This window comes from Chaetodon auriga, chromosome 4, assembly GCF_051107435.1.
Source record: "Chaetodon auriga isolate fChaAug3 chromosome 4, fChaAug3.hap1, whole genome shotgun sequence".
NCBI lineage: Eukaryota > Metazoa > Chordata > Actinopteri > Chaetodontiformes > Chaetodontidae > Chaetodon > Chaetodon auriga.
The window spans coordinates 8706648-8729354 of NC_135077.1; the positions used below are offsets into that span (position 1 = coordinate 8706648).

The window sequence follows — 22707 nt, forward strand, 5'->3', positions numbered from 1 at the left end:
GCCACACACACACAAACACACACACACATCCAAGGCACACACAAGTTCAGTAGAATTTTACAAGTAAAACTTTATTGGAATGATACTCATGTTGCAAAATATTACACTTCGTGTTTTTCTGTCACTGCTCCCGTGACTTTAGACGCTTCCCTTTGCAGTGTGTGTGTGTGTGTGTGTGTGTGTGTGTGTGTGTGTGTGTGGCGGGGGTTAACATGGTTTACATTGGGGTCTCATTTCCCTAAAAAGTGCGACAGTATGTACCAGCATTGTGCCTGCATCGAGAGGAAGTTGTATCACTGCAAAAAACATCGAGGAGACACAGAATAATATTGTATTATAATTTCAAACATTTGTCCATGATGATATAGCCAACATTAAACTGGACATGGAGGAAATACAGCGAATGTGAAGTCTCAACAAGTGGTTTACAACAATGTAATAATAATAAGAAGTTTTGTAAATTAGTCCATAATAACCAATAAGCCAACTGATAACTACAAGCAGGGTGTATCCAGCTTGCAGCTCTTGCCACAATCTATTTGCTGATGTGATTTTCACTTCATATTGATCAATGAAATGTTTTCAGCTGTATTTGAAAGGGAGTGAAAAGTCGGGTCATATGGAGGAGTGGTTGTACTATGTTGCTCAAAAGTCAGTTGTCAAGTTGACAAGACCCCAAGAGCCCCAGGTTCACTGCTGCAATTGGTTTGCGGTGTGTGTGACAGGGACATATGTACATGACATGTGACAGGGAGAATGCTCTCATTGGTCAACTGGAACAGAACTGTAAATGAGTTACAGTCAGCCTGGAAGTCACTGTTGCTGGCCAAAAATTAAAAAACAACAATAACAACAGACAGACAGACAGACAGACACGCGCACGCACTCACACACACACACACACACACACAAGTTGGGATGTTGTGTCAAACATAAATACAGCATGTGATCATGTTAATCCTGTTTGACTTCCACTCAACTGCAAACAGCACAAAGACAAATATATTCAACGTTTGACCTCATCAGCTTCATTGATTTTTGTAAATATCTGCTTACTCTGAATTTGCTGGCAGTGACACGGTTCAAACACGTTGGGTCAGGAGCAACGAAAGACTGGGAAAGTAGTGGAACGCTCCAAAAACACCTGTTTGGAACATTCCACAGGTAAACAGGTTCATTGGTAACAGGTGATAGTGTCATGCTTGGGTATGAAAGGGGCATCCTGGAAAGGCTCAGTCGTTCACAAGCGAGAATGGAGTCATGTTCACCGCCTTGTGAACACATGATTGGATAAAGGAAATTACTACATGAGCTCAGGAACACTTTGTCACAAGTCAGCATTCACCCATTCACACACATTCATACACTGGTGGCATAGGGTACCATGCAAGGTACCACCTGCTCATCAGGTGCAGTAACCTTTTACACACACAGAACCAGGAGTCATGTGGGGTTTAGCATCCAGGGATACTTTAACATGTAGACTGCAGCGGCCTGGGATCTTTTAATTGGTGGATGACAGCACTACTTCCTGAGCCACAGCCACTTGAAAAAAACTGTGGGATCAGGGTTATATGTATGTATGTATGTATGTATATGATGTGTGTCTGTGTGTGTATAAAATATTCATATATATGGGTGGGGGGTTGCTGTGAGGGTTGACTGAAAAATCATGACTTGTAATTTTGCCTTCTTCCAGGTTGTAATAACAACTGGGAAATTCATATCTTTCTGAAAGCTACTTGGCACTTAATAAGACAGAAGTGCCTGAAAACCAAACAAACATGGACACCTCACTTCACCCAAAGTCCTTTGTTCAAAGCAATTAAACCCAAACTGAACGGATCTCATGTCATTTTGTCAATGCACAGCATTTGAAAACCTAAAAAGGCCAAATCAGTTATCAACCAACCTTCTCGAAATGTCAGATGATATCAGTGCTCGTAAATTGTAAACATGTTTCCATCTCTACCATCCATCCCATACGGTGTGAACGCGGCATAATAGTCAGGGTATGTAGGCCTCAGCAGCGAGTCTCTTTTAAGTTTTATGAAAGTGAATCACTGGAGTGGCCCTTTAAGACCGTCATTAATTCAGATAATCCTGTACTAATTTGAGTTTAAATCAAATTACCACACAGTAAACCTGGGGCCATGTAATATTCCAGTGTAGTGATACTGTACTTAACGTACAGCAAGTGGGAGGCGAGTGGCCCTCGATCGGTTTAATCCGCTCACGGACATCGAGCTACACAGACCTACAAGAGATCTGAAACAGATCGTTTGGCCCACTTTGAAAATTCGTTGATGGTTGGTCATTTTAAATATTACTCCATATGACCGGTGTGATACCACGACTGGTCACACTTTACAAATGTGTAATTCTGAGAAAAGGCTCGTAACATTTTCTCATATCTGAGTTGTTTTGGACAGGAAGGACTTGAGTCGAAAAACGTTTGGTATGAGTCGAATTAGATCTTCACTATGGTGGCACACGCAGCTATGAAGAAGGCATTTGAATGCTTGAAAAAGACACTAGTGTCAGTTTGTTATTTTTGAGAAATTCTGACTGACCAAATCCTACAATGACCACAATTTGGGGTTCTGCTTAAGTACTTTGCCATCAAAGCTCAAGAGCTAAGGAGGCACTGAGCACCTGAAGTGCTGTGTGTTGTGTACTTAACATTGGCAGGCTGTTTTTGTTGATTCTCAGTACTATTCCCACTCTACTCAACTCCATATGCTCAACCTTTTCCTAACTTGGAGTGCCTTTCATCTTTGCATCATCAGCATGTGAAAAACAAAATCCGACAAAAACTGTTCATGTAAACACAGAGATGGAATAGAGATGCTGTCACATGTGAGACTGTCAACATGGAGTGTGGTCCAACTTTGCAAGTGATAAGAGGAGAGGGCTGGGTGCTGGGGAGACCAACATAAGGACAGGTGTCTATAAAAGACCATGAAGCACACTATCCAGACCACCTCCAATGACTGGTCAACGTGCTCTGGTGACCGGCAGCCAGAGGCAGTTTCAGGTAGTCTGCCTCACATGGTCTGCTTTAGCTGGAGTTGGCAAAGGCCAAATGGTTGATTCGAAGTGTCGAACCAGCTTGACGAGTAAGTGAGCTCTGAGCGGAGGCAGCGAGTGCTTTTAAGACCAGAGTTTTTAAGTTAGCAAAATCAAATCTTCTGGAAGGGGAAACTATGGAATAAGCTAACCAAAAGTCTTAATATTCCCTTGTGTTCCTCTTAGTGCTAACCAGAACTTTAGATTCCTGTGTCTCACACATTTTTCTTCACGTGCTAATCCTAATGCTTTATGTTGATAAAATGTCCATTAAGTGATATGTTCAAACCTGAGATACCATTATGCTATGGTGTTCCTTCACAACACCATGAAAACTGAGACATTTCCGTTCCCTTCTGTTCCATATTTCCTTGTTAGTTAGCGTGACATGATATCACTGGAGCCACTAAGTGTCTAGTAACATTTAAAAATTGACTGCTGTAGATATTCACAACATCTGGCTACGCTAACAATGATAAGAAGTATAGATGGAGTTACAGAGTAAACTTAAGTGACTTTTCCCCAGGAGGTGTCATCTGTCTTTGACTGACATTTGTCTTGAGCACACACTGCACCATTTTTTTTCTTTTGGCCAATCATGCCAGTGACTCAAAGTCTGTCTATGCTATGAAAAAGTTATGGTTGACATATTTAAGGAAAGTCATGATTGCAAAATATCAAATTATTGAAGTGCATATGTGTGTGATTCGTTGAAATGTTCCCTTTAATGCTCGTCCTGCTCAAGAGGCAAAGAGCACAAGTTCACCGGTTTATCAATTGAAATTTCAGAAAGTTGTGTACAACAGACCTCAACTTATGAAGTTACGGGCTTCGTGCGATGACCGACGGACCGCAGCGGATCAGAACGGACCGACTGATTTCTCTGTGATGTGGCCCAAAACTCACTACGTGATGAATGAAACAATAAAAGAGCAGGGAAGATCTCGGGTGCAAATGTGTAGAGGCAACTCTAAATAAGTGGGGGTTCCCCAACACCCATGAATCTGAAGCACACCTTCATCATAAAGGGATCCATAAATAAGACAGAATAATAAATAAAATACAACAGAAATGCAACAGAAAAGGCAAAACTGCTGGTTATCAGTCTCCTTGCTCTTTTTCCCTTTCCCTTTATCCCATTTTTCCTCTTTTTGTAGCTGGTGCTTGTGATTGGACAGGAGACAGTACTCTCTCCTTACGTCTCCCACTTGACCAGCCTACCTTTGACTTTCCCTACTTCCTTCTCTCTTCCTCTCTCTTGCTCTCTAACTCTAGAACTCTGCAAACTCCTTGGCACATTTCTCAGTGAAGGAGACGCGGATCTCCTCCTCCTCGTAGTCGTCAAAGTTGCTGGTGTCGCCTGGTCCTTTGAACTTGGGGACGAAGGGAGCTTCCACCTAAAGACAAGTAGAGGTACCAGTTGAGAAGTGAGCTTTACAGAAGGGGGAGGTCACACATCTACAGAGTGTACACACGCACACACACACACACACCTTTTTCTGGTAGATGGCGATCCAGTCAGTGGTTGCGAACCACTTGTGTCCCTTGATGTCGTTGACCCCATTCTTGAGGTTCCCGTAACGTTTTGTGAGATCCACCTGAAGATAACACCGATACATCCTCCTCACTTTTACGTCGTAACAAAATCAGAACACACAGCGAACTAAAAGTACCCTGAGCGTCAAAATGACTGAGACGTTTGCTTTTTCACCTGTAACAGGTTCCTCAGCAGGTCCTTCAGGTCTGAACTGAAGTGAGATGGGAAACGCACCTGAGGCAGAAAACCAGAAGAAGAAGAGTGACACAGCAGTAGTTTGGTGATGCAGCAGCGTGACCAGATGCTTGTCGTTCTGAATCCTTCACTATCTGAACAGAGTGAGTAACTAATGCTTCACCTCTGTCAACTACCCAGTTCCCAGGTGTGAGTGTGAGGAGCGACAAATGACAAATAAATATCTATTTTTACACTCCTGCTGTCCTCTGGCACAAAGGACTTCTTTAAAAACCTGTATTGAAACAGGGACGTGTAGCTGAGAATGCCCCGTTGATACTCATTCAAACACACAATCACTCAGGCCTGCTCCAAAGGTGGCAATGGTGGGGCGCTACTTATTCACTTTGCCCATCCAGAGTTTATCCTGGTGGTCCGAGGATCAAACTTGGTGTCGGCGCCTGCTTCTCTAACATCCAGGCCACCACTGCCCCATGTGGCGGCCTGAAGAAGTGCTGCCACTTACAGTTCTGACATCAACAAGAACAACAGTTTGTCAATACAATAAGATCTCATATTTTGTATGACAAGGGATTTCCAACATGGCTGAAAAGTAGACACTGAGCTACACAAAGTTAAAAAAGAAATACAGCAATAATCACCAGACCTATACTTTGTAGCACACACATATGCATACATATGACAGAACTCAGCAATCACAGGGAAAAGATGACACACCAAGGTGGTCTTGTTTGGTACAGGTAACACAGGCAGGGAGGGAGGGGGACACTGTGCAACGTGCACCTGTTGTGTGTGTTACATTTGTGCATCTGTATCTGCCCCCATGTGTGCACCCCTGACATGTAACAGACCCAAAATTGAAAAAGCTGCTGAGGAGCTATTTCAACATTTTTTTTTTATTCCCAAACGAAGCCATACTGTAAATGTATGTTTTTCTACAGAGGACCAGCTGAAATGAGTAGGGGGTTGGCTGGGGATGAGGAGTGGGTCCTCTGGCCTAAATGCACCAAAACAGATACTAAACGTCGCACTAAGTGGTAATCAGAGAGTCAGACTCACCTTCCCTGATACGATCTTTTCATAGATCTGAATGGGCTGGTCGGCAAAGAAGGGCGGGTACCCTGCTGCCATCTCATACACCAGTACGCCCAGTGCCCACCAGTCTACTGCCTTGTTATACCCCTGGTGGATATAACAAGGAAGGAGAAGAGAGGGAGAGAGAAATAGATTCATAGATAAATAATCAAGATATAATATAATTAGTGACGTTAGACAATTTCCAGGACATCTTTAAGAGAGCAAACAGCTGTCAGTAAGCAGCTACAGCAACCTCAGAGGGCCAAAACTCAAACTCAAAATGTCAAATGGGTTAAAAAATATAGAGACATACACAACTGACATGTGATGTGCATTGTTTTTAGAAATATGATTCACGATATACAACCTCTAGAAGTGTATGATTCAACTTTATCCCATGATCTAGTGTGAAAACAAACAAAAGTCACAATAAATCGTAATATTTATCGCAATATTTCTATGGTCTCACTACAAAAGAATCACAATACATATCGAGTATCGTGATGGTGTCAAATCAGGTGTATCGTCCTGATCCACTGTCAGCTGTGGTTTAGGCCACATATTAAAAAAGTACTTAGATTTATGTTACTTCCACTATTTCACTTTGTTTTGAGTTGCGTGTGCTCTCCTTAAACCTAAATTAATAATAATAGTACATTTTTACAATAAAATAGTAAAAACATACAGAAATACACAAAGCAATAAAACATGCAAAATCACTGTCAGAGTCAAAAAGTGAAATAAAAGATACATGAAATAATAAAGTATTAAAAAGCCAAGAGCCGATGAAACAAGATCAAAGCCAAGCTCAAACAGAGCTGTAGCATAAATCAGCTGAGTAAAGCTGTCTCTGCATCGGCATCATCAGCATAACTATTTCACATCATGTGCTACAACTCCGCCGGCTCAAATGAACGACTGTCCTGTAAAACGAGAGTTTTCATTTTGTTTTTATTTCATTCACAACACATGCAGGGGAAGAACGGGGGCTCACCTTGCTGAGAATAATCTCTGGAGCCAGATATTCTGGGGTGCCACACAGTGTCCAGGTCCGGCCCTTTACACGTTTGGCAAAGCCAAAATCTGTCACCTGAGAGAGGAACAGAAAGAGTGACGACAAATGATGAGGCAGAAGTAAGGAGGCGCTGACAGACAGAGGCAGAGGGAGGGAGAGGAGCAGGGACCCCTGGAGCAGGGAGGGAATTTTTCATTAGTTGTTGTTTGACTGTTCACCAGTAGAGGGCAGCAGACTCTGTGCCGTCAGTCTGCAAATACAGACACAAGAACACGCTTCCATCATAGTTGTGCTTGTCTGTGGACTCTCTGGGTGGTTGTTGTTAGTTTCTAGACACTTCCATGTCTGTGTGACATCACAGATTAAGGGGTGGACAAACATACAACATTCTTTATGTTCTGGGACGCCCATATTCACTAACACAGCAGCAACAATATCTCATTCTTTAATATAGCACTTCATATCTATCCTCATCTTGAGTAAACTTCAAGCACTTCTCAAGCATTTTCATGGTGCAGAAAAAAAACCTTTCCAGACTCCTGAAATATTTACCATTTACACCACCATTTTTTTTTTAGTAAAGTTAGCAAACCTCAAACATCAAGTTTAATTTGTATAATTTCCTTCTTGTATTAAAATGATAAACAGCTTGAAAGGCAGCACAGAAAGAGTAGCAATCTTTAATTCAGGTTAATTCAGGGTGGGGGTTGGCTGTAGGATGAAATATCTGTGGGGTTGAGGAGCAATCCCAGCAAACACACAGACGTGGAAAAGCCTGTGTGTTTAGAAAGCCTGAAATCTCAACAGTGATTGACACCAGAGTGGCTGCTGGCATTGTTCAGCATCACTTGTGAACTCCCACTGAATTCTGATGGATAATTTAGGCCTGGTGTGTCTATGAATACATGCAGTAGTTAGTCAACAACTTTTGGAGTAAGTCATTTCTGATCAGCTTTCATATACTAATGCGTCAGGTGTTATTTACCTGTATGTAGCCCTGTTGGTCTATGAGCAGGTTTTCAGGTTTCAGGTCTCTGTAGATCAGGTCCAAAGCGTGCAGGTACTCAAAGGTCAGGACGATCTGAGCAGCGTAGAACCGAGCGTGAGGCTCACTGAACACAAATATAAAGACAGGGAGATAGACAGGAAGAGAGCGGTTTGTGTAGTGCAGAACAGAACAGAACGGAAACGAACAGAGCTAAATAAAACCGAGCAGAGCTAAAACAGACCTGAAGACAACAACGCTCAACAGTGCTGTGTTGAACGGAACAGGAAAAGCCCAGAGGAGAACAGAGCTCTACATTTCACCTGTGTGTGCCTCTGAAATGCTTCTGGTTGTAAACTGCATGTAAACTGCAGACACTAACCTAAATCTGCCAATTCTCCGTAGATGAGAGAACATCTCTCCACCTGGTACATATTCCATCACCATGTAGAGGTTAGTGTTGTCCTGGGGAAGGGAAGACAGAGGGCCTGTTAGTGACACTCACTCACTCACTCACATACACACACATATGCAATCCTGATTCCGAAAAGGCTGGGACACTGTGTAAAACATAAACAAAAACAGAATGCAGCCATTTGCAATGAACTGCATTTACGAAGTGTTCCTGAGCCCATGTATCAATATCCTTTATCCAATCATATGTTCACAAAGTGGTGAACCTCACTCCATCCTTGCTTGTGAATGACTGAGCCTTCCCAGGATGCCCCTTTCATACCCAATCATGACACTATCACCTGTTACCAATGAACCTGTTTACCTGTGGAATGTTCCAAACAGGTGTTTTTGGAGCGTTCCACATCTTTCCCAGTCTTAAGTTGCTCCTGTCTCAACTTAATTGAAATGTGTTACTGCATCAAATTCAGAACAAGCAGATGATGAGATAAAACATTTAATATAATGTCTTTGTACTGTTTTCAACTGAATATAAGTCAAGAAGAATTAGACAATTATCACATTCTGTTTTATTTATGTTTTACACAGCGTTGTTTGGAATCAGGGTTGTACACACACAGGATGGGTAACTGGGTGACATGGACACAGTATTTTGTGTGTGACTTTGATTTCAGTTATTACCATAATGTAAAATCCCTAACGAAAAGGTGCCTGTAACTGTGTCATAAAAGAGCATTTCATTCTAACGAAATAGATGCTGGATACATCTAACTAAGCCGAGTTCATGTGTGGTGGTTGTTGACTGTTCCATCTGTGTGCAGGCCGAGGCACGTGGACAGGAATATTCCGTTAATAGGTTTAATGGAGGCATCAAGGATATTCAATCCCTGGGCATCCAAGGTGCATCTAAACAGCTTAACCTGAATAAGGCTTTAATTGGAGTATGGCCATCGGCTGGGTTAGTCTGTATGGGTACAAACTGACACTGACAAAGCTGGGTGGTGGAAAGGTTGGAGAAGGGAGAGAATGTGTTTGTATGGTCATTGCACATGAGGTAGACCAGGCTCATTCCACTCTATATATGCAGATGACAACCCTTTAATCGGATTGACTGTCAATGATGATGGAAGTGATAATAAGGATGAGATCAGTGAATTGACAGATGATTGCATTAGTAGAGACAGCAGTCTGTTTTTATTAAAACAAACAATAGGCCTGATGATGCTGACTATAAACACGAGGAGTGGTCTTTCACCAGAAGATGCCACATTTTGGATAAATATACACGATCTTTGTTCAGCTTGTTCAGTCTTAAATGATTCATTTTGAGAGTTGAACTGACGTTTTATGTCAGTTAAATGAAATATAAAGATCTGCTGTACACTGGAATGAGCACATTTTCATATCATTTTCTCAGTTTTGGAAGTTCTTCAGTTGAAACAGCACCAATTTTTACATTATGGTCTAAGTCAGCCTCTTGTTCCTTTGAGTAAAGAAGCTTAAACGCCACAAAAAGTTACACATGTTTAAACTTGACAGGCAGTGTTTGCCTGCTCTGTTGAAAAAAGGTCATTTACCACAGCAGTCACATTAACTCTCACATACAAATGGACAAATAGCGTCTTTGGCAGAGTGAGACTTAATGATCTACGCTGTAAAGTCTGGCTCCTGCTAGGAAAGAACTAGTTTGTATGAAGTGAAAAACCTAGAGAAAGACAAACAGCAACTTTAAAGCTAGAACGAGGGATGGACGGCAAGCTGACGAGCAGATGGAAGGAAAATCTATCCAGTCACTCATCACCAACACACAACCACACATAAGCCTGTACACACACACACACACACACACACACACACACACACACACACACACACACACACACACACACACACCATGTAAAAGTCTCCTTACCTTGAACGAGTACTCTAACCGCACCAGAAAAGGAAAGCTGACAGCCTGAAGAATCCTCTTCTCGTTCAGAGTGTGCTCTATCTGCTTGAGCTTCACCACCTGAAAGGCAAAGAAAGAGAGAAAGGGAGAGTTTACATTGTGTTTAATTGTGTATCAAGAAAATTAGAAATCATGCATCAACAAAAATCAAGTACTGCGTTCTCAGAGCAGCATAATCTTTAGCCAAGAGGCCCTTGTTTGACACTTCCTGATGAAGACATAAAATTTGTACTTGTACTTCTTTAGACTCAGAAATAAGTGCATCAAGCGTTTTTGACTCAAATAGTTTTGCTTTCATCCGGCACTACTTATTCAACACACTACTGCTTTAAAGGTAATTTGATCTATCAGATAACATACACAGATATTTACAATACTTCCAAAATGTTTAAAGGCCTTTTTTCTTGGGAAACTGTGAACATACTTTTCTACTTTTGGCAATCAGACACACAAACGCACAGTAATTATGGTGCAACTAAGCAGCACAGACTGGCGGATGAGTAGGAGGAATATGGTCGAGGCAGGTGGCATCGAACTGACCAATCGCAGCAGCTGCTTTTATCCAGCAGGGTCGTGTTCCTCAACTTTACAAGGCGACTAGTGCTCTCCACGAGGCGCAAAGTCATGAAGTGAAAATGTATACAGAATATATATAAATACAAATAAAAATAAAGACCTTGCTCAACCCATCTCTCCATTTCTATACCTGCTTGTAATTCCCAGGGTTGTGGAGGGCTGGGGCATATCCCAGCGTGCATTTGGTCAGGTAGTTTGCCAGGTCGCCACCACATATACAAAAACATCCCTCACACTGGCACCTACCGACAATTTAGTGACCAGCTCACCTGCGTGTCTCCGGACTGTGCTGCAAATCAGGACTGCTTCATGGCAATGTTGTATTTACAGTATTTTTGCATCAATGTGATGAAGATGCCTGATTTTTCAGATATTAAATTCACTGGATTAGCCAATTAGCCAGAAACAAACAGGCCCATCTGTGCATTTTATCTATAAAAACAATTATCTATACATACTATGTCACAGGAGGGGATTGGAGGGAGCGAACGAGCAGGTGCAATTTAATTGTAAATTGGGAACCAAAATGAGTCTACGTGATGTGATCGACATAAAGACCGCCTCAGCTCCGCCACTGCAGTCAATGCCTCCTTCAGCACAAGTGGATTCACAGAGGTTCAGAGGGGGGAAATGCTTGCAGCTGTATTTGAGCCTTGTGAGCACAATTTTCACATCAATGACATTTCCGTATTTTGATGACCGTCTTGCAGGATCTGTAAATCACAGACACATTAATCCTCCTCAGTCCCACTGCGACCCTGCTGACTCCTGACCCAGACTGACCTTCTGCTTGTTGAGGATCTTCATGGCATAATGCTGTCCCGTTTCTCTGTGCCTCACCAGCATCACACGGCCAAATGAGCCCGTGCCCAGGGTTTTCAACCTCTCAAACTGCTCCAGGCAAGCAGTGTTCTGAGCAGACAAAACAAAAAAGCATTCGCTGATTTTTTTGTGAAAATGGGATGGTGAGGGTCGTGGTGTGGCAATTATTTTCTAATGTGTCCTTTTGTGTGTTTTCCTACAGGTTTATAGCGCTGCGTGCAACAGATATTCTGTGTGTGCATGCTTGTTATACTCCACACACAGATTACTATAGATCCCATTCATACTTCATGCCGTTATGTAAGTCTGTAAAATCTATCCTGACTGAGATCATTGACACATAGTTTATTAAAAAACTACCTGGCTCTGAATGAATGTTGGATAAACTCTACAATGAAAAGAGTATTGATGCAGATCGTGTGTGTATTCAATATTCAATAGTCCAAAAATGTCCTGTTACAAGGAGGTCTAAAAGCTTTTTGCATAGCAGCACACAGAATATCCAACTTTTTCATCATGTTGTTATTGGCTGAGTCATACAGTTGAAATCAGCAGCAAAACATTAATCTAATCTATTCTATACATTACTCATACTGTGATATGCAAAAGTAAATGAAACTATTGAATTTAAAACAATCAATCTAAAGTTCAGTTCGATGCTGTGCATTACATTTGACAAAACACTCAGAAAAAAAGCATTTAAGTTTGCTTGAAATTTATAACTCTGACAACAGAAAACTGTGAAACGGTAAGAAAATGTGATCCTATCCTCACAATACGATTTGAAGTCAATAAATTATAACACTGAATCATCACAATGCATATTTTACTCCCCCCTTTGCTTTTCACAACACAGTAGCTTGTAGAGCGAAAACACAGCGCTTTGGGGTGCACAATGAATACAGAAAACAAAAGTCCAGGAGTGACCCCTGGTATTTTTCAATTGTAGGAGGAATTGCAGACAGTATGCCACACATAAAGATGGCATCTTCAGTCACATAGACTCGGACTGTTTGTATGCACACATGCACAACAGCTGATTACGATAGTGAAAATGCAGCATGTGTCAAACTCCTGTTACATGAACACACCTGTGCAGGGTTCTCCCACTTCTTGAGAAAGTCCTCTTTGGCTTTAGCAAGGAACTCCTTGACTGTGGAAGACAAAACCACAAGAAAAGCTTCAGCGATGTGTGTGTGTGTGTGTGTGTGTGTAAAGAGTGAAAGGAACCAGGAAATAAATAGTAGGAAACCTCCTACGTTTTCTGAAATCGATTGAAGAGGCCAGTGTTTTTTAAGAAATCTAGCCAAGTTAATGCTGTTTACATGTCACTTCCAAAGCAAGGATACGTGTTTTAAATTGATAGATACACACCACATAGAAAGAGAAATAACGGAGAATGAGACAAGCATGAGATGCAACACAAGATACTCACAGGGCGTGCACCAGGACGAACTCTGTTATATGTGGCAACAAGTCCACTAAAGACTTCTAAAGTCTAAGTATCACCAAACGTCCTGATTCTTTACATACTGCATCCACAATAATCTTAAAGGGGCACTCCACTGATTTTACACACTGCTGTGTTTACTTGTAATGAACAGCACCACGCTGTGGGGTAAAACAGCTGCTTAATATGTTCTGAGGATCTGAAGGGAACATTCAAAAGTCTGAGAAAACAACCCTGACGGCGCCGTCATTACCAAATTTTGACAGAAAACCTGTGTTACAAAGTGGGAGTGTGGGGTTTGGAAGATGTTGGCATTTAACAGGGTTAAAATTACAATGGGGGCCTACTGGAAGACACTGTTGAGTTTGCATTGTATTGTGGGAATTGTATTACTCACACGAGGAGCTAAAAGGCGAGACATCTCACCTTCTGCTGCTTAGATTTTGGTCAATCTTTTTTTAATCTGTTTCTTGTGAGTTCTGCAACTTCATGGAAGCGCAACACTAAATCTGTGGAGTACCCCTTTAAGCAGAAAATCTGATTAACTGAAACAAACTTGAAAATAACCAAACAATCCTTTCCTAGTTCCCTTTCAGTACACTAATAATGCACAAGTTAACGCTTTGGTTTGGCTTGGAATACTTCGTCAGTTTCTCCAACAGGTGAAGTGTTGTATCCTGCTGGGTAAATGCAGTTGAGTTAAGTGAACAAGTAACACTTCAGCAACTTCTCTCCCTTGAGCAAGGCACCAAAGCCTCATCTACACAGGCGAAGGTGTTCAATGACCACGACGACGTGATATGCATTTGTGCCTGGCAGCTCTACAAAGTGAATGTGTGACACTCCATACACGCACAGCTTCTCAAATCCTATTTTCATGCACTCTTTTCGCCATCCCTGTTGCCTCTTTTCAAGTTATCCCATTCACACGTAGGATGTGAATGATATCCAGCAGTAGCAGCCAATACCCAGACTGACTTGAGTATGAGATACACACACACACACACACACCAATTTTTTCTTCCTCATTGCTGCTAGAGATCAAAACACTAGCTGTACTGTATATGCCAGGCTAAGAAGCCTGAGTAAATAACTACTATAGTCTCATCCTTCTGCACAACAGAAACCTTCCATTGGACAGCAGACACACTCAGACCAGCTCAGCCAAACCTGCAGCCTTTTATGGATTTACTAAACAAAATAGTCCCCACGTAGATTAGATTCAGCTCACCCACACGGCTTCAGTAGCATCTCTTTCCAAAAGGAGTGAAGCAACAGGCCTACGGTGATTGGGAAACATCTTACACATAGATTGTTGTGATACTGCCAGTATTTCAGTGCAGCGAATATGGCAAGATGCTTGCACCTTACAATTGATGTTGGCTGTTTTGCAGCTCATACAGAGATGTGGCCGTGGAAAGAGGACTGCATCCTGCTTCATCCTACCATAGCATCCACTCAAATAAATTAAGAAAAAAAATGTCAAAAACTGACAAGTACTCCTGAGCCTCATACACGTACATTTAATGCTCCAGAGTTTAATCACATTTAGGTCATTGACACAAGCTCATTCGTTTGCAGCAATGACTTGCTATGGACGTACGAGTGGATCTTAATGAACTAGAAAGCAGAAACAGGCCTCTAATTAACAGTGTATGGCTTGTTATGTAAAGCTAACGTAGCCTGCTGTCTCACATCGTCCCTGATCGTTTCATGAGGCTGTAACCGAGCAGGTGCTGCTCAAGACGGATGTGCACTGGCGACGGTACCCACCGCTTTCCATCTCGCTGCCCTTCCTGGCCGTGGGCGCGTTGCCCATGATGACAACTTGTCAACGGGCAATCCGTGGCTTTTTGGCCGCCCCGCAGCCTTCTCAAGCCGGCCTAAGCTCGATTAGGTCTGAACGGTGTTTCCTAAATCCAGCTGTAACAGTTACCAAGCGTCAACTCCCGGGTCTTGATCTTTAATAGTCTGACAGCTGCTGATGCGGTGCCACGGCGAGACGGGGTAGTGCAGCTCCCTCACTCACTCCACGTTCATCAACAACCGGAGAGCGATATCGAGCTTAGATCCACGGGGAGCTACCGTTGTGGTATCTCGGTCACTGGGGTTTCACCGGACTGTCAGGCCGACCTCGGCGCAGTTGGCCTGAACACGGAGGATTCAGTCTTCTCCTGTCCCTCCTTGCAGCCCCCTCCGAGCGAGGCCCCCCGGCTCCCCACTTCTCCCCCAGCCCAAAAAACAGCGACACCGACGGCAGGGATGCAATAACCTCAGCCGTAAGCCTGCCGCTTTTCGCTACCGAACCCAGCTTTAAAAATTAAACCTCGGCGGGGTCCGACAACGACGGAAATTCGCCCAAATCAACATTGGCCCCCTGTAGCCTCGGAGACGAGCGAGATGACGGAACTACAGCCGAGTGAACGTCCCGCCCACTCTCCAGAACCGGGTTGATTGGCAGCTCGGGCTAAGCAACGGATTGGCCACCTCTCTACGGCGCTGGGCCACGGAGAGCTCTGGTTGGCCCTTCGAAATCCATCAAAAGCGGCAGAGTCCTATGGATAGAGTCCCGACGCCCTACAAAATGCAAGCGAGGGGAACGTCACTGATTATTTTCCTCCCGACGACGTACGCGCCCACTTTCCTCTGGTTTCTCGCCTCCATTGGCTTGGCGCGGCCGAACCGTGGGAATCTCGGTGAATGCGAGGATATCTATTGGCTGTCAGCAGCGCCTGACAGGAATGCCCCCCCACCACCTCCCAAAAAAAAAAAAAAAAAAAGGCCCTCCCTCCACCCCGGTCCTCCAACCCCCCCTCCCCGCCACCAAGCGACTGATACACGTTTGGCTAAGTGACGTCAACCGCGAGCTATTTTTAGAAATGTTGGTCAGAATTGAACGCACGCGCGGCGCGATCTGGCTGGCATGACTTCTAAACAGATCGCAGACGGCCGCGCACGGAGGGAAGAGTTTATCTGTGGAAAATGAATCACCGAAAATGAAAGACAATGAAAACACGCGGAGTCACATACTGTCTGCGTACCATCGACCTTTAGAGTCAGGGTCCTCCAACAGTCTGTCGTCTACGTGCCGCAGATGCCCAGGGGCCGCTTTATTATCATGATCCTCAAAAGATTTGCATCTGAATACCTAATTTCAATAATCATTTGAGCTTGAGTCGGTAAAACTCGGAATTTCTGAACAAACACCCGAGCTATAAATAGGAGATCACTACAACTACTGCAGGCTCTGCCACCATCACATTATGGCTTTACAGCCAGGGGCCCAAACTACACGACTGCTACAGCTGTCTTCGGTCGATATCCAGCTTTATATTTACGTGACATCTGAGTGAAATGTTTACAGAAGCTTTGAGCAGTTATGATCAGGTGTGACCTGGGCTCCACGGCGCAGTCAGGGTCATCGTGTCATATCTCTGGCTCCAACAGAGTTAAAAGCAGTGAACTATCTTCATAATTAATCATAGTTTCTGGGCGTGACATCCTCATACATATTAAAACACAAGATATTCAAAGTACAGTGACATAAAACAGAGAGAAGCGGCAAATCTTTACATTTGAGAGGCTGGAAAAACCAAACGTTTGGCACATCATCTCCTTGAAATGACTAAGTCACTGATCACAATTATTTGATCAATCTGTTGTTCCATCGCCTCCTCATGCAGCACGAGCACTACGGCGTGGAGCTATCAGAGGGCACGGCGGGCGATGCCGCATGTGGATTTTGATGCCAAATATGAACATGTACTGTTTAACATTCTGCATTTTGGCTTTTTTTCCCCCCTCGAGCTAATGAGCCCACTTAACAGTATAGACATGTGAGAAGCAGACAGAGGTAACAGATGGATGGATGGAGTTAGTCCCCTCAGCTAAGAGGAGATAAAATGGGTGAGAGCAGACAGCCCCTCTCCCTTTTGTGCTGCAGTTACCTAGCAACGTGAGGCTAGAGTGAAAATGGCGGAGAGATGCTGCTGCGTTTTATGAATGAAGCTGGAAAAAAGAAAAGAAGGCAGAGTGGGGAGGGGAAAGAGTGGCCTGATGCACGTGCATGCACACACACACACACACACGAGTCTCACTGCTGCTGCTGCGCCTCCCTCCTCACCAGCACAGGTGGAAAGCAGCTATGTAAGTAAGAAATGGTGATTACCAGAAAGCAGCACAAGGTCCACAAAACAAACTTTATTAATCCCATTGCTCTTATTACAAATATTGAGGCAGAGAATATATACTAAGTACAAAAAGAAAATGTCTTCTCACCTCGAAGACAAAATAAGTGCTGGGAAAGCATTATTTACAGTATGCTTCAATCATCCAAACAAGCTGACTGCAACACGGCATCCGATCCTCCTTTGTCTCGTGTTCTGTGCATAATTACAAACATCTTATGTAACGTTTTTAAGGACATTATCCGAACTGAAGCTTGGTTGAAGAAGCAGGTTTACGGAGTTATCTGGATAACTCACAGGCAAAAGCCGAGCACGTGGTCGTACTCTGCATAAACTATCCAGCAAGTAACGTTATTTCTTGCAACAGGCACCTGAACATCAGCTTTATTTTTAATCCAACATTTGTTTCCACAGGTTCTCCAGAACCCAACGAACTGTTTAACTATAAGCGGCTAATGCTACATCTATTCTGACATACAGAGCATTGCCCGCGGATTTGACCTGCACTCAAGGGGACACAACGGACAGCAGAGTATGGGTACCAAACAGGTCAACATCAGTGTATGAGCATGCGAGTCTCAGGGCTGTGAGGATATGATGGTCCTGTCTTAAAATCAGCCCACCCTGATGACTCAGACTTTCTCTGGCTCAGCTTTAACATCAACCATGACAGAGACACGGTAAAATAAGGCAATGTTGGTTGTGCAGATCTGTGTGTGTTTGACAGAGAGTGAAAAAGAAGGGAAACCAGTGTGGAACGATCCCAGATCCAATTTGTTCACGCTGTATAAAAATAATATCCCCGCTTCTTGATAATGTCCATGTTATATAGATACAGGCATCACCTCCTTGTCTGAATGTGTGTTGGTGATGTGGCTGAGTGTACAGATAAGAGCTTCTTGTCCATCATCTTAATCTGATGACTCTTACATGCAGTCCATGGAGTTGTCCGGCATCAGTCCAAGAGGCGGCATCTTCCCTGGTGCACACGGTGGAGGAAGCATGCCACTGATGTTGGGGGACGGGTCAACGTTCTCGCTGTCCTCCATCTTGTCTGCCAATCCCTCCCAGTTGATATGGAAGCGGGTGACTCGGGGGTTGGAGGCCAAAATATTCCGCTGGAGCTGAGAGAACAAAATAAATGTCGGTGAAATGTTTGTGAAGAATGGTACAAATGAAAGCAGCAGGTGGAGATGTCCTGACTTCCATCATGGAACTAAACATCCTCTTTTCATTAGACCATCCCCTCCTGACAGACCCACGTCTGCCACACTCCACGCCCCCTGTTTGTAACACACGTTTGTGTTTAATAAAGAAATAAATCATAGCCTCCGAGGCCAAACTGAGAACTGAGAAAACCTTGATTTGGAGTTTAATTGCATGGATAAATAAGTAAATAAGCAGACCAACGTACAGTGATCAAAGCCGGACACTTCAGGTGAATACAAAGAGGCACTTCTTCCATTGCCAGTACTGTTCACATATAGTTTCAGCTCTTTAGGCTGAAAATGCAGTGTTAGGTGCGAGTATAGTCTGCAAATTGTTGATAGAAAGTGAATTTCCAAGGACCTGAACAGGAAAAATTTGAGATGCTAGAAGTACTGAATCTGTGGTATTTATGCTTGATTGATAACTTTAACAATTACCAGATTCTATCAGCCAATCCATTCACTGACTAATGATCTGAGTACTAGAACTGCATCCGAATGCAGTACAGTACACGTTATATTACCGTGTCAGCATGACTTTTTGAGGTTTTTACCCAAACTGATGTTCCCAGTCAGAGTTATGGGCCAAAGCCTCGTTGAATAAACTGTTTCTCTGGTGCAAAAGTCCTGTGAACAGTTGATCTTATGTTGGATCCCTGGAACAATTAAGACCATGTAAATAGGACGAGGCAGAGAAGATCAACTTTAACACTTACTACTCGAAGCCTCCTTATTATGGGTTATTATATGATTTAGATTTTCCTGATACCACTGCACATATGATCAAATACATGCACACAGTGCCGAACTGATACCTCCATTAGTGATGCCTGTAACTTCAGTTTCAGAGCACCAGAGGGCAGTACAAAACTGTACATTTCAGCAGATTATTTTCAAAGGAAGGCCCTGTGCTGTGCTGTATGTTTGAGGTATTTGTAGACCAAAAACCGCACAGACTGGCTGTTGTTGCAGTTATTTCTGTTGTGCTATAGGCTGTTGGATCTGTCCATATCAAGTAACAATGTCAAAAGCTTATCATTGTTATCAGCGTCACTTTTTTTTTTACCCATATTGACATTGTTTTGTCACCACCCCTACTTCTATCAATGTCTGTCATCTCTGAGTGTGTGTGTTACCTGAGTGTAGTCTGGTTTGAGAGGCGGGTTTTCCCGTAGTTCAGGGTCTGTGTATTCATTGTTCACATAGTAACCGATTCGGATGAATTCCTGTCCGCGGTAGGTACAGGTTATAAGGACCACAGTCACCCCTACAGCATCACTTTCAGGAATGAGCCCTGTGTTAGGAGCATCAGCCTGAGGGGGCAGACAGGAACACAAAGAGGAAGAATCAGATCAAAGTAAAGCTCACTGATCACGCTATTAATGCAGCAACAAGCAAAATGAAGAACGGGGCCAATCAAATGTGTTTACCTCCATTTCTTTGATTTTTAGTACTCATGTTCAATGGGTGGTGACATGCGACCACAGCTCACTTACCTGAAACACAAACATGTGTCTGCCAGCTGGTACCGGGCCAACGAGAACAGAGTCCAGAACCTGGTCATACTCCTCACTCTCAGCTGAACCCACATAGATGATCTTCCACTCCAGATCTGACGTCACACACAACAGTGAGACACAAAGTTATAGTTCTGATTAGAAAGAGCATCAGTATTGCAGTAACTGGTTGAGTTCATCACCAGCTGTTTTTTTTTTTTTGGAGGTGATTTTCTTCATTGTATTTTACTAATTTAATATTCTGCCTGTGACGCTTGAGTAAGTAAGCAAGCAAGTTTGATACAGCTTCTTTGCCTTGACTTACCAAAGTGTAAGAAATACAAGAACATGATATTTGTCTTAATATTTAGTTATTTTGCTGGTAATTTAACTGTTATACTGACGTCAAAACATCGATCATAAAAGTCATCAAAGTATCCAGTGGCTTGATGGTACTTCATATTTTCACTGTATACAGCAGCTCAGTGAAACTACGGGTAAACCTGCTGATTGCACTGCCAGCTTACATGCAACTGCCTCCCTGCGGTCTCTCCCCACGGTTCGCGGCAACTTGTTGAGTGTGTCTGTTGCTACAGTAACGTATAATGATCAACCAATCAGCCGCTCGGAAAAAACTCTCAAGTACTTACCCGAACCAATCACTGCAGGCAGGAGGCGGGGCTCTGGCCACAAACGCGCCAGCGCCAATTTTCAACCACTTGCCAAATGAAATAATACTAACCAGCCCCAACAACGACTAGTAATGGTTTTTCATCGGACAAAACGGCGTTTTTATCGATTACTTACGATGCACCACATCAACTCGCAATGTACAAGTTACCACCTGCGCATTATGCGCCTAGCGAGGTAGCTAGTATTCAATGGCTAATATAACATAACCTACACACGTTAGCTAGCCGAAAACAATACTCACCTTCCGGCAGATCCTCCATGCATTCAAAAGTTATTTCAAACTGGAACGGATTTCCAAACGGGCTCGGGTTATCCAGCACAGCCACATTCAACACTTGTACCTTGGCCATAGCAGTATCTTCAGAATCACCTCAACCTGGAAAACTAATCCGCTTTTCTCCTGCGTGAACAAAGTTTTAACGAGTCACTCCTCACTTCTCTCTCGCTGTGTTCCGGGTTGGCTCACACGCTTTGGCGTCGCCTGTCTTCAGGATGAAAGTTAAAGTGTGATTCTTTTATTCCCCGAGAACACCAACACCAGCCGGCGGCGGCGACAGGAAATACGTCACTTTCTTCTTCTTCTTCTTCTTCTTCTTCTTCTTCTTCTTCTTCTTCTTCGCGGTTTAACGGCAGCTGACGTCCTCATGGTCGCATTACTGCCACCATCTGGGGGTAGCTCGCTCCTGCATTGTCAGCCTTGCTCTCTTGAGGAAGCTGTATGCTCTTCATCCTGCTCATTTTCTTTTCAGATTACTGTGCCATATTCTCACTGTAGTCATTACTACTACCGCCCCTTTCCCAGTGCCGTTGCCACCCTTAACTGATTTCCTTCCATGCAGTGCCTTTTCCCTCATTACACAGAATGCCCACATGAGCAGAAAACCTAAATGAATATGCCTCAGTGCCTTTTTATGACTCATGAGCGCATTGCTATTATTTCATATAGTCGGTCCTGATGATGACTTGATACATATGTCTGTACTAACTGAGTCACTGAGTTTGGTTTGTTCAACCCATCCTAATGTCATCAAAACTATGTTATTTACTTAACTTGAAGTAATTCCAAATCTACCAACAGTATTTTTCTAGTAACCACACAGGGATTAAAGGCCATATCACAGTTGAATAAAACTCTTTTCCATATACTCCCAAGCCTCTGCATTTATTGTCCTGCCTTGATTTTTGATATTCTCTCACTTTCCTAGCCTTTAGCACTTTATTTGGCTGGGTATCTGTCTCCATGACCTCTCAAATTTAACCAACAGTTCACTCTGAGCTGTTTTCATCATGTCTCCTCTCTCGGCACACACAGGTGAAGTTCTCATAGCCATAATCTGAGAACCTGAAACACATATAATCCCCCAGGGAACACTTTTTGTTGTGGATCAATATGATATACTCCCATAATCCAACCTTGAGCTAATTAGGGCTACATATATGTATGTATTTCAGTGATGCAATACCAACTCCCCAGTCCAACCCTGAGGCATTTTTTACTGTTTCTTTGCTACAGTTTCTTTATTTATGTGTGCTTCCCTTAATTCATCCTGTAGACATGAATGTTTCACGGATGTGGACAGATGGGGCCACTGAAAATCTCAGGGTGGCACACAGCTGGGAGGGGGATATCAGTCCACTTTGATCCCCTGCACTTCATCTTCATCTTTACCTGACCTCCTAATGGGAACAGTGACTGCCTCCTTCCAATTTACTTTTATTCTACCTCCCTCCCACATTTCATTATATAGTGCTACTAATTTACTCAATCCCTCTGCACTTAAATGTTTTGTCACTTTCTTCTTCTTTGCCCCTTGCCTGCCCCATTTTTCATTTAACCTCCTTGTTGTTTTGATATTGTTCTTCAGTAATGTTTAAGGAGAAACCCTCATTAGCTCTAGCCTCAGTTTGTGCCTCTCGTGTAGAGGGTATTTCTACTGCTGTCAAGGACTCCCCAGACAATCCAGATTAAAAAAAAAAAAAAAAGTTTGCTGCGCAATAAGAAAAAGATTTTATTCCAGACTCTCAAAATACA

At 43.1% G+C, this 22707-nt stretch overlaps 2 protein-coding genes across 2 annotated transcripts; both read right to left on the reverse strand.

Annotated features, from left to right (window-relative positions):
• Positions 1–50: 50 nt before the first annotated feature.
• On the reverse strand, positions 51–15531 carry prkacab (protein kinase, cAMP-dependent, catalytic, alpha, genome duplicate b). The gene is made up of 11 exons (XM_076727800.1): positions 14865–15531; positions 12733–12794; positions 11603–11731; positions 10205–10303; positions 8261–8343; positions 7879–8005; positions 6873–6968; positions 5861–5983; positions 4781–4840; positions 4563–4667; positions 51–4466 (listed from the first exon to the last, which is right to left on the reverse strand). The coding sequence occupies exons 1-11, from the start codon at positions 14908–14910 to the stop codon at positions 4341–4343; spliced, it is 1056 nt and encodes a 351-aa protein (XP_076583915.1). The 5' UTR covers positions 14911–15531; the 3' UTR covers positions 51–4340.
• Positions 15532–17271: 1740 nt separating this feature from the next.
• LOC143319151 (histone chaperone asf1b-B-like) lies at positions 17272–21245 on the reverse strand. The gene is made up of 4 exons (XM_076727801.1): positions 20917–21245; positions 19983–20098; positions 19623–19799; positions 17272–18402 (listed from the first exon to the last, which is right to left on the reverse strand). Exons 1-4 carry the CDS (start codon positions 21023–21025, stop codon positions 18205–18207), a joined length of 600 nt encoding a protein of 199 aa, XP_076583916.1. The 5' UTR covers positions 21026–21245; the 3' UTR covers positions 17272–18204.
• Between the last annotated feature and the right edge of the window lie 1462 nt (positions 21246–22707).

What these genes read in the sequence shown, in the direction of transcription:
- prkacab (XM_076727800.1), bottom strand. Translation starts at nt 14,910, where the DNA reads ATGGGCAACGCGCCCACGGCCAGGAAGGGCAGCGAGATGGAAAGCG. An exon ending in AGTGGGAGAACCCTGCACAG is followed by an intron (nt 11,732 to 12,732) that starts GTGTGTTCATGT and finishes TTGTCTGCTCAG; the next exon opens with AACACTGCTTGCCTGGAGCA. An exon ending in ACCAACAGGGCTACATACAG is followed by an intron (nt 6,969 to 7,878) that starts GTAAATAACACC and finishes TTCCTCTCTCAG; the next exon opens with GTGACAGATTTTGGCTTTGC.
- LOC143319151 (XM_076727801.1), bottom strand. Translation starts at nt 21,025, where the DNA reads ATGGCCAAGGTACAAGTGTTGAATGTGGCTGTGCTGGATAACCCGAGC. An exon ending in CATGGAGGATCTGCCGGAAG is followed by an intron (nt 20,099 to 20,916) that starts GTGAGTATTGTT and finishes GTGTGACGTCAG; the next exon opens with ATCTGGAGTGGAAGATCATC. An exon ending in TCAAACCAGACTACACTCAG is followed by an intron (nt 18,403 to 19,622) that starts GTAACACACACA and finishes TTGTTCTCTCAG; the next exon opens with CTCCAGCGGAATATTTTGGC.